General features: G+C 31.2%; 1 protein-coding gene across 1 annotated transcript in view; it reads left to right on the plus strand.

Moving 5' to 3' along the window:
- Nucleotides 1-13,283, plus strand: part of LOC111028690 — a 69,529-nt gene that overhangs the window by 31,140 nt on the left and 25,106 nt on the right. Inside the window, exons 4-5 of the mRNA XM_022307425.1 lie at nucleotides 9,916-10,177; nucleotides 11,649-11,965. Of these exons, the coding sequence (XP_022163117.1) occupies nucleotides 9,916-10,177; nucleotides 11,649-11,965 (579 nt within the window). The remainder of the gene's footprint in view (nucleotides 1-9,915; nucleotides 10,178-11,648; nucleotides 11,966-13,283) is intronic.

Raw genomic sequence — 13,283 nt, forward strand, 5'->3', positions numbered from 1 at the left:
CCATAGAACTTAATTAAAAAGTTCACGGTAGGTATAAGATTAGACTACATTTTGAAAATTTACTAGGTATGGAAAATATTAATACAAGAAAGATTGAATTTTTTTTAGTTTTGGCGATTATTATTTATTCAAAACAAAATTATAAAATCATTTGGTAAACTATATTTATTTTACTTTTGAATAATATTCAAATATTATCCAATTTCATCAAAATTTGAATTTCAACCACTCATAACAAATTAATTTGACTTTACGAGGTTAAGCTTCAAGTAAAATTAAAAAAAATATAACAATAATGTATTTTCAATATTATACTTTTACCTGTTACAACAACGTCTATATATCTCATCTAAAGAGTTGAAAATTTCAAACATATATTATAAACAGCACAAAAGAGTCGAAATATTTTTAAAATGTAATGACGTAGGTACAGAAAACGTTTACATACATTTATGGCGAATACTTCTAGTTTAGTACCCCTGATTATCCATTTTTGAATTAAAACAACAAAATTAAATCGATTTCGTCAAAAACTGGTGTTGTGTAAATATTCCCGTTTACCCGTCATTTTTTTTTTTTTTATTTTCCCCGATTATTTTTAAAAGTACCAGACCACCCTCAGCATTGAAAATCGAATCATTTTTTCTACTATAAAAAGTGTCTCCAGACACACAAAAAAGAACACACATCATTGTAAAACCAAATACCAATACTTACATTCATCGCCCAGAATCTACAATTTAACATTTTTATTGTATTTGAATCAAGTCGTTTTACTTTTCATTTAAACGACAACGTTTTACCGTCCACTTCATACACTTATAATATCTTAATGTATACTTTTTGTTTTATGTGCACTATATTAAGAGTGATTACTGATTATTAAATAAATGTATCTTGTTAATTAATAGCATTTTAAGTTAAGGTAAAGTGCAAGTAAAAACAGTAGAAAATAGTACAGAAATGTTAAAATATGACGTGTGTTTTAAAAAACACAAGATTTGCATTAAAATACCAGTTGGACTTTAAAAAAAAATCTCTTTTTGTCTTCGCATGAAGACCAAATATCATACTCCATCATATGTCTTGGAGTATGCAAAAGAGTTTATAGTTTCTCCATATTTCCTTGCACGCGGTCATTTTCTCCGGTGGTGCCTACCTCATTTACTCAAACAGCGAACTAATAATACACGGCCACTGCATTGACAGTGACAAATCGATGCTATATTTCAGCTGAAAATTGTTTTAAACTTATTATACTTTTAACTTATATTACACTTATATATATCGATTATTAATTGTAAAGCTGTTATATTGCTTTAAGTATTGTAACATAAAGGCTTTCTGAAACGTGATTGGTTGTTTTTGTTTTTTTTTTTTTTACTTTACTATTGTACTAATAAATGGTAGAACTATAGTCTCCAAACACCCAACACTCCAAACAACGAAATTTTGCCTCGAGTTTAGAACTGTTCATGGATAGTGTTACATTCTTATATAATATATGTACAAAGCCGTTTGAATTGAAACAATCGTGGATAACGTCTATCCGGTCATAAGTGTCTGGAGAAAAATCGTCGGGCTTGAAGTTTTAACACATATTATTATCTGCTTAATATCCCTAGGACATATAAAATAATAGTTTGTCTAATTAAAAAGTAATAATAAATGTTACATGAGTTATAAATTGCCTTTTGAGCTTTTTTTCATTTTATCATGAATAAACCTTGTAATAGTATATACAAGCACGTTATTATTAAAACTGTAGTTACACCATAGGCATACACCCTTTATACGCGCTTCATTTCGTTTCATCGATGGCACCCTTTGATAGTTTGATCGGTATAAATACGAGTAAACAAATTGTCACGTAATTAAAAACCTATTTTCAAATTAAAATCCGGTAAAAGGTCATTAAGTGTTTATGAAATTTAATGGATCGAGTTCCATTAGAACGTTTAATTTTTTGGGATTTATATACAATAGACCTATTATAATGGTTTTAATAGATTTATGTACTACAGAAGCGTGTATAAATATTTATTTATTCACAAAATGTTATATTTTTCAATGTGCCACGATAAAATTATGTTAGTAGCACGACGAAGCGTATTATTATTGAACTTCTTCACTAAAAATATATTTTTATGCTTTTACGGATTACCGATTTATCGTTTTCTATTCCTTTACCTATATACCATATACGTACGGAAACTCAGTCGATCGGAAATCGTACGCGTGAATAATGTACACACCGTTTTCGTCAGAAATGAAAAAATTATCATTACATTTTCAAGAAAATCTCAATATTCCGCTACGTCAAAACAAAATTTACTTTAAAATAATATCAATGTAAACCTCAGGTAGACTTTTACAGTGATTTTATTGTAATTTTAAATCGAATATGAAATTATGTGTAAATAAAAAATATATAAATTCAAGTTGAACCAATAAGTGGTTACTATGTTGTTCCGTAGTAATTATAAGTTCGGTTTAATTTTTTAAAAAATCACAGAACATATCCGAGCAGGTATAGTGAGTAATATATTTTAGTTATTTTTTTCTAGTTTCACAGTAGAGCTGACAGATGCGTGGACCACTTTAATATTGACCCCAGAACTCTGTCAAACTGTAAAGTTCTTCGCTCGAAATTGTTTTTATAACTCGTTTTATTTATATAATAATACTATACAGGTACTTACACAACACGTTTCTATCAAATTAACCTAAACAGCTACACTATGTCCGAAAAACGGTTAGTTTAATTTGTATGCGCGTCGTTAAATTGATAAAATACAAACATTTCATGCACTTGGAGATCATTACAATGCTCTTTAAGTGTGTGTTTAACCAAACGAGTGTTGAGTTGTGTATAGAGACTCGCGTGTATACGCCTCTCTTTGCGACTATCTAAATAAGTACCGGCAAAGTGCATCACCGACATTTGAACATATTATCGTACTACTTATACCACGCAGTTTCAACGGTATATTATTATATAATGTTATAACGAATAATAAGATTCAAATACAGTTTTAAATTAACTTACCTGTACGGCAATACCGTTACAAATTTAATATACTTAATATATTATGGGTAAAACATTTTGTTAAGCTCTTGTACGTTGCGATAATACAATAATATAAGCACAAGTTATCCTTACGGTTAGGTGGTTACCTACATTTTGTTAACATCTGTCATGGTTACAGACGCTTTACATTAGGAATACACACTAATCCAAACAAAATTACTTAACGCCCATTACAAACATGTAATAATCATATTAAGTTTCTAATATAAATCATCGAATTGATTACAAGAGTTTTCTTGTGAAGACACAGAGTTTAACTATCAACTCATATGCATATGCATAATGTGTATATGTTATGTGTATTGTGTACACTATGAAAAAATTTAATTAAGTGCAAATAAAAAAAAACTTTTAGAGTGATTTTGTACTACTTACTATATTATAACTTAGTACATATTGGCCGACGAAATTTCATGCACGGTTTAAAATAGTTGATGTTTTAATAAAAAAAAGTTTTCCGTTGTGATTTTAGACACACGCATTTTCAAATGTAAAGTGAATAAAATCGTACGAATGTGCAAGTAAATTTAGGTATTCAATGACGAATGTCAAATAAAAATGAATCCTCTTTTATGTAATCGGTTTTTTATTTATATTTCAAAAATAACACATTCAAGTACATTTACATGTAAAAGGCATGGGTAGGTACAATTTTCAACGATTTTTTAAAATATGATTTATAAAATTTTATTTGCTGACATTTTGTGTGCAAAAAAAAAATGACATATTTTTATTTAATTTTGTACAAAAACTGGATTTTTAATTTTTTTTTCGTTCGGAAATCTATCAAAATAATAATATATATCGGACGGTATTTAAAATTGAACATTTCGGTTTTTCGATGAATTAATATATTGTAACACGGTGATTTGTGTAGGCAATTTCACTACACTAATGACATGGAAACCATGATTTGCCTACCTTGTGCTATTATTATAATAATTAATAATTTTATTATTTACAGTTTTATTTCACATATTATTAAATTTTTATTCTAAACAGTTTTTTATCAAGGCGATCTAGTTACAATAATTGTCTTTATGTATTATTACATATTGCATACTATTTATTTAAAAAATGTGGTTTGTACATATTTTATAGTGTCCAATTATACATGTCTATTTATAAGTGCTATATTTAATTTACATTTTCAAAAAATATATTATACTCTAGGTGAATTGAATTGATCCTAATTTACTTTGAACTTCCTTAAATAATATAATTGGAAGCTTATGATCAGTTATTAGTTACAGAAAATTTCAGTCAACCTTCTGTCTTCGATAAACCATCAATTTAAATTTTTCAACAGAAGAATATTTTTACGTTTGTCGTTTTACGTTTCATCTCATAATAATGGACACATTTCAATAGACGACTCATTATTAGTTCTTCCATAACTCACTTTGATACTGGCATATATGATTGTGAAATTACACAGTGTAAGTGTGTATTATATTTTTTATGTTATAAATTATACGTAAATACAACGTCGTATTTGTACATTGAAATCTTGTAGAAGTATTATAATTTTTTTATCGATTACTTAAATAAATGTGCTGTATACTATATTTTGTCGTTTAAATTTGAATTACTCTGATAAATCAATAATGTTCTGCCTACAAAATGAATACAGTTGAAGAATTTATTAGATTTCCTATTATTTATTTTTTATAACGTCTCTCCCCTCTTAATTTGCACCGTCAATAAATATAGGACTTTATACAGGAATTATAAATAATTCGCATTTTCTTAGTTGTTTTTGACGTAATCGGTAATCAAGAAAAAAAAAAAAAAAATAATAAAGCTAATAATAAACTTCATACAATTTTTATCACGTATCACTGTGTATATTATACATTCAAAATATTATTATCGTGTCATAGATTAGAGATGTTACTTTTTTTTCATCATTGTCATCATCAATGATATTGATGCTTTTGAATTAAAATATAGATTTATATTAAATAACATTGTACCTATAGATATTTAATAAATGTATTATTATAATATAGATCCATATCGATCGTATATATTCATCACGACATTCGTATACTAAAAAAAATTTACATTATTATACTATACATGTGTTATTTTATCCAAGTGCAAGGTACTAACGATACGTATATGTATTAACGGTTAATAAAATTGCTCCATGAATATTCATAGAGTACCTAATAGTATTAATGGAATTAGCCGACAAAAATATTCAAAGTACAAGAAAAAAATGTTTTGATATTATTTTTATTATTAAGTTTGCATACCATGTGTTACATTGTGTGCATTAAAGCTTTTTACTGGCACGCTCTCGGCCACCCTCACTTCTAATCATCTGTAATTAATAATTGTTATTGTATAGAAAGTTGATGAATGTAATTTGGTTGATTGTTCTACATAATATTGAAAATAAAAATATATAGTCTAACGCATCAATCGCATTCCTAATTACTACACTATATGCATTACAATTTATAATATTAACGATTTTTGACTGTTTAATTTTAAGTGTCGTTTTGATTTCTTGTGTTTTCAGTTTACTCCTCTGAACACTGGGTTCTTCTACAACCACTGTCCATTCCTGTTCGTCGGCGCATCGTCATAACGTGCGCTGCAATCGCGGGGTATACCTTTTTTCAACCCCATCTCATTCGCCTAACCACTACCCCCCCCCTTACCGTTTTCTGCAGCTATATTTATCGTTATTATTTCGGTTATCCTCGAGCAGCGTCTCTCCCCACCATCAACCCACACCCCCGTTATTTTTCGATTACAGGTGCGGCTGTATATGATGCATATATATTTTATATAATGTATGCATTTATACATAAAAATATAAAATACATATACGAGAATATAAATATATATAGGTCCATAATATATATATATATATTATATTATTGTATATAAAATATAAACGTCAACGACCAACAACGACGATTGTTATCACGGTTCGCCGCTATTTTTACCCGGCCACCACCGTAGCCTTCACACCGCCGCCTTCTCGAGCTCGGCACTACTATACCCTCCTGCGAGACCCGCCGAACTATAACTACCGCCACCCCTTCCGCACACCAACACACCCACTACGCGTACACATACTACTATTATTATCGTAATCGCCGTCGTCGTCATCTCTCCACAAACTCAAACCCACACACACGCTGGCGCGAGCCCGCTCTCATGTGCATATATGTACCTATATAACGTATAATATATACCTATATATATATATGTGTATATATATACATACGTCTGTACACCTTTTTCCGATCCTTCTCCTAACCTACGACATCGCACCGAAGAAAAACGAGACAATGTCAAATCACACACGCATTACCCGCAGAGCGGCACAAAGTCGTCGGGACCCGGAGACGGGATGGGGGGGGGGAGGCGCAAGGTGTACTCTAGGAGCACCCCACTCACTACACGCATCCGCCAACCCTTGCTACCCTATTATCGTCGTACTCCCGCCGCCGCGTATATGTAAAATAGTTTTGTACTATTTATTTTACGCCGCTGCCGCCGCAGCCGCCGACGTTCGGTAACACTTTTTTTTTTCTACTCTCGTCGGAGGTAATGTCCAATTTAAATACGACAGCGCGCCGCCCGCCCACTGTTCGCCACCGACCGACGTTATTTATTGCTTTTTCTATAGGCTATTTTGCCCAGTAAGCGGGCGGCGCACCACACACACTGCGTGTAGGTACGTATTATACTTGGTTGTCGTCGTCGTATAGTCGCGTAGTTCGCCACCACCCTCCGTCATCACATACCGAGCCTAAAATAACAATTTGATCAAAGCGATCGCGAGTGTGGCGGCGGGTGCTAAATCGTTTACGCTACGGCGACGATATCGACCACACACACCCCTATACGTGAGTTCGAGCGTATGTGTGTATATGTGTGTATATATGTGTGTGTGTGTGTGTGTGTGTGTGTGTGTGTGTGTGTGTGTGTGTGTGCGTTAACTGCGACGTGTCCATTTTCTTTCATTTTCGTCGTCGCCGCTACGTGACGTTCACCCAAGATTAATAATAATAATAATAATAATAATAATAATAATAACTCCGCCTTAATTTTAACAAAATAATGGGATCGTCGTCGTCTGCTATACCGTCATAATTATAATAGAATTATTATTAATATTTGTACACACACACACACACACACACACAATTCGTTGACGAGAATCGAATTATTAAAATGTTTGGGTGGCGAGGTGAGCAGCTGCCGGATAATAATAATATTATTATGTATTATTATTGTTATTTCTATTATGCAACCCACCTCCTCGCATTATATAATATTATATATACGCTGATGACGTACAATGACGAATGATTACGCACACACTGTCTTTTATAATATATTCGTAATTTTCATTATATTAATGATAATTATATTTTCATCCCGAAGACGCGGTGTTGGTAATATAATTTGACTGATTTGTTAGGTTGGGCGTCCTTCCAGCATATTTTAAATCCTAACCAAAATATAATATGTAAAACGCATTGTATTTGTATGTATCTATGTTGCTCGTCCGCTTGTATACATAAATACACTCAACCACTTATTTTATTTTTGTATTTTATATACGTACAAATACATTGTTACGTGGTATATAAAATAATTATCATCATCCATTATGGGTATTATTATACATAGTTTATATTTGCTACTCGGAACGTCCGCAGTTAGTGAATTTCGACAGTCACCAGACAATGTTGGCATACACGAAAATTATTGGAGGGCCTTTTTATACTACATTGAAACTTTCATGTAATGAAGTCGCAAGTGAAACAGAAAAAAAATTGTAGTATAGAAGAATTTGTTAAATATTATGTACGCATGATTAATAATGGAGATCATGGTTCTCAAAAATAATTCATTAAACAGAACATTTCGTTAAATGGAAGTTCGTTGTATGGAAGTTTTGCATGCTGACATTTTCACAGTGGTATATTGCAGGTTAATAAGGCTGGTGGGTGGTGGTAATCTCAGAATTACAGGAAAGTCACAATATAGTATGTACTTAGTGTACCGGCTACCGTTCAATATTAACATAGGTACTAGTTGATAATTTTTACAAAATTATAATATTATCTTACAACACAACTTCTTTTATTCTATATGTCTTTATGATTTTTATAAATTTACTGCCAAAGATGATATAAATTAGTGATACACCACTATACCAAGATCAGTTTTCAGTTAGCAAAAGATGCAATGTCAATCGATGAGTTTTAACTGACTAACAAAATTCATTGATACGAAATTATATTTCTATTTAAAACAAAGTAGTAAATGGACAAATATATAACGAGATGAAATTGCAAAACCAATTGTGCACCATAGTGGTAAAGATGTTGGCACTTTCAAAACATAATGGTAGTTTGTCTTATTGGAATTAATAAAATCACTAAAACTGAATATTAATTATAATATTATTCTTATAATTTTTTTAATACATATTTTTATTCAAAATATATAATAACAGTAAATCTACCTAATTATAAAAGTTACTTAACATATTTTAATTATTCAATCGAACATATTGACACATTATGTTTTGTAAATATCATCAATATTTTTTTTAAAGCGAACGTCGTATGATAACGATGATAGCCAAAATCATCATGTAAATTTCGTCATTCATTGTAGTTAATTAATTCCAAATGTTTTAATTTTTCAACATTTGCCCATTTGATTTGTATATGTCGACATTTACTGGTGACTGTCGCCATTTACCATACTGAAGGCCTTCACAGTAACATAATATTATTACATGTTTACAGACAACTAAAACTTACCTATATACAGTGTGAACTCCTGTATAACGAACTTTAATTTCACAACATTTCCTGTTTGATGAATTATTTTTGATAACCATGATCTTAGTTGCTAATCATGTGTAAATTATATTTATCGAATTCCTCTATATTATGATTTTTTTTTGTTCTCTCTACGACTTAGCTCTTCGGAACTTTCAATGAGCCTACTATGTAATGCATTGTAAAATGTAATGTGTTTTATGTCATATAAATCAAGAGAGCGGACAAATTGTATTACAAATATTGTTTATTTTTCATCGTTTCTATTGATCTTGTACGATTCCCTTATTTAAACGACTTTTATTAGAATAACATCGTATACCTATATAACAATATATTAGTAATATGTACGTACCCTAATTTTTTGTTTTATTGTAGTAAACCTATATATTTTTAAGTGGTTGCGTTGTTGAAGAATAATTATGTAACTCCAAACGCATTCAGCATCCTATACCTACTTAGTATTTGATTGTATCCATATTCCTTATTACAGCCAATATTTATACATTTGTATGGACACATAATAGTGGCTATACGCCTATACTCTATAATAGTACCCATAGTAACTTGAGATTTTGTAAGCCTTTTCGATGAAGACCGTATATATACCATATAGCAGTTTCAAATAATAAAATGCCTGTCAGTAGTTAAGAAAAAAATTTCCTTATTGAAACTTGCAACAGCCGGTTCGATTATCAAACACACAGAAGAAATGTCGTTTTTCGCATTTAATACGCAATACAATTCTTAGCCACCTATATGTATATAATAATATATGACCATAGCACTATAGCGTCTAGCACATTTATGTATTTACTATTTAATTTTATTATTCCGATATAAACTTTGTAAAAAAAAAAAAAACTGACTAACCGTTCACGTCGAGAAATATATAATTTGTCTATACATGTTACATAAATGATGTAGTTTTATATGATATTATAATACCTACATACTTTATTGTTATTTGTTTTATTGTGTTGTATGTATGTGCAGTGAGCACTGTAACGGTGACTGCAGTTCGTGGTTCTGTGGCTTGGCTGCCGTGTGACATAGGCGGTGGTAATAACGACGGTTTGCCAAAACAACCAGCAAGAGTCGCATCGGCTGGAGGTGGAAATAGCAAGGACTTGACTAACACGATCGAAGACCGAGCGTACATGGTGCTGTGGTTCAAACACCATTCAATGACAATCCGTCACCGGAATAGTAAATCAAAAAACAAAAAAATATGGTCTGGAGGAAAACCTCTGTACAGGTAATACAACAGCAGTTTCACCTATGTAGATACGATTAATGTTATGAACGTTTTATAGGTGTAGATATTGTTTGAAAATGTATCCAACAAAAATACTGTGAATTTTATTTTATTAAAGCCGCGTCCTTCTGAGAATACGGGTAGGTTTCGTTTCAGTGAGCTCTGCATAAATCCAAGGTTTGTTTTGTTCTCGAATTTGTAGGGCGTTGATTTCTATCCGATTCAGAGTTTTAGACCCATGTCGCTATATTAAATACAGGCATAGATTTAAAAAACAGTATAGACAACGCCAATTCAATCATTTTTCGCTCGTTATTTCGATTTGGATTTGACTCACTAGCAGCACATAGTGACACGATCAGATGAGAAATAAGTATCTGCTCTTCTCCTGCCACCAGACTGAGTCAAATGCAATTAAAATAATGAGCGATAAAATATCGAATTGATCTATGATGGACATACCTGCAGCGATTCCCAACCTATGAGTTACAAACGTGATTCATAGTTGTGACCACAAGATTGTTATTAGTTAATGACATATTTTGTAAAGCCGCGTAGGTATTACCATACATTTGAATATCTTCTATAATGCTCCGGGTAATATTCAGATTCAACAAACATAACATATATATATGTATATTATCAAGTCGGTATAATAAAGTATTTGGCATTCTTACTTTTTTTCAAATAGTTTTATTCTCAATTCATAAAACATGTTGCACATATTAGAATAAAATGTTGTAAATTAAAATAAAAGATACTTATTTTAGTCTTCTCAAAATGTTATATGCTCTGTAGATGTTTTTTTTTTGCCCCCCAACAGTAGAGTCAAAATCGAAATGATTTAAATGCAGAGTCACTATTTCATGATGACCAGAAACTACTGCACTTGAACTGTAATTTATAAATGGTTGTATCAAAATGTTCCGTGTATTCCACCGCGATTGCAATTAATTGCAATAATTGCAAGCTAATATAATTCCCCGCATGCGGCGAGCACTTTAAATTAGTTTTAAAAGCGTTCCAAATTTAAGGCAATAGATCAATTTGTGATGCGTGCTACCCTAAAAATATCTCACATTATCACACTAAAACTACGACTAGCACTTTAATGTCGTGTGGTAACATAAATTTTGAACTAAAAATAATAATAATAGTGAAAATAAAATAACCATCTCGAAAGTCACTGATTGAGTGAAATTCTCGCCAACCGTGAATTCTTTATCAGTCGTCACATTACACAAGTCTTGCATACAAAGTCGTATAATATTATTTCGTCAACGCGGAAAACATTTGATGTAGAACGCGTACGAAATGGCGTCTATTGTCGGAATAGGAATAAAACATCGTCGCCGAATCCTCGGATAAGTCCCATGCGTATAATAAATAATCCCTCTGTATACCGGACCCGCTAACGTTTTGCTCTCCGACCACTAATTAAAACGTTTAATTAACTTAACCGCGTTTATAGTTTCGACGTGCGTGGAAGACCGTTAGCTCACGCGTTGAAATGGTCTTCGGACGAGGAGAGCGGAGGGTTCGGGCCCAGGGCGTCGTTTGTGGTGTTTGGAGGCAGCAGCGGTGTCGGTGGCAGCAATGGGCGAGGAAAATGGTCGAAACAGCGTACTTTGCTGTTGGATGATTACAACGGTGGCCTGTACGACAACAGTAGCAAAGCAGCGCTCAAAGTCACCAACGTGACAGAACAGGACGCCGGGGCTTACAGGTGTCGAGTAGATTTTCGTGATTCACCTACCCGGAACTATCGAATAATCCTGCGAGTCATAGGTTAGTAGAATATATTTGATGTAGATTCAAATCATTATTAGTGTGTGGAGGCTTCGGTCAGGTTAGATTATGTTAGGTTAGCGTTTTAGGTGTTCATGTCCTATTAATTGTTCCAGAACAAAAGTCTACCGGAAACGTAATTTCACATAACTCCAGTATTAGATAATATTCTTAGTATACAAGAATCAAAAATAATATCAGTTATAATTATAATTAATATGAATTATAATAATAATTATCAATTACCTAATTTAATTTAATTTTTACAAAATAGGATTTAACATCTCATAATTAATAAAATATACAATAGTCTTACAAAAACTAATTAATAGCAGTAATAAGTACTAATAAGTTATAACTAATAACTAAAAAAATATATAAAATAGAGATGTTTCATTTTCTAAAGGTAAATTTATTTGTTTTTCATATTTTTTTATTAATAGGTACCAATATAACGAAACTTTGTAGTTTATAAACAACGCATTATTTTGACACGAGACACTCATTAGTTTACTCGGATGACTTTTGTGCTACCTACCTATGTTAGGGAAAAAAAGTTTATTTATAACTAATTTTAAGGTCCGTTACATTTAAGTACAGTGCCGGTCCGTTACATTTTGGGGCCCAGTGCAGAATTTTACAGGGCTCCACATTATTTTATAAATTGGTAGAAGTTTGTATAGAATATGCTGTTTAGAAAATTTACATGATTTTCGTTGAATTAGGTAATATTTTAAAGTCTTGTTAAAAATCTAAATTATAATATAATCAAATAAAAATCAACTATTATAACAAAAAATATTAAAATTATTTTAAATATTAATTAAACATAATTAACATCAATAAAATTTTAAAAATTATTCTCAAAACCTTTTTTTATGAATAAGTATGTGTCAATTGTTATACTATTACATTTATATAAGACGGACATTTTGTATTTTATTTATACCGTCAATTATAGTAATAATTACCGATATTATGTTATGCTTAGTTCATGAAGTGAAACTGAATTATATATTATATATCATTACACACATTAGTCAAATTTATCAAAGCCAATATAAAAAACAAACATTTTTATCCGTACCTGTAGATTCTTTTGTTATAGAAATCTATAAATATGAAAAGGAAGATGTTTTGATTTTAAAGTTTGGCGGGACTCAGTTAATATTTAAACATTGACTCAATGTCTCAATCGGTATTTTATTTTAAATTTCCCGGAACTGAATTAGTTTGTACCTTAAACCAACACGGAACTCAATCCGTTCTAAAAAGTTTTGTTGGCACTCAGTTCGTATGGAGCCTAATCATACAAATG

Source organism: Myzus persicae, unplaced genomic scaffold (genome assembly GCF_001856785.1).
Source record: "Myzus persicae strain clone G006 unplaced genomic scaffold, MPER_G0061.0, whole genome shotgun sequence".
In the NCBI taxonomy this organism is placed as follows: domain Eukaryota; kingdom Metazoa; phylum Arthropoda; class Insecta; order Hemiptera; family Aphididae; genus Myzus; species Myzus persicae.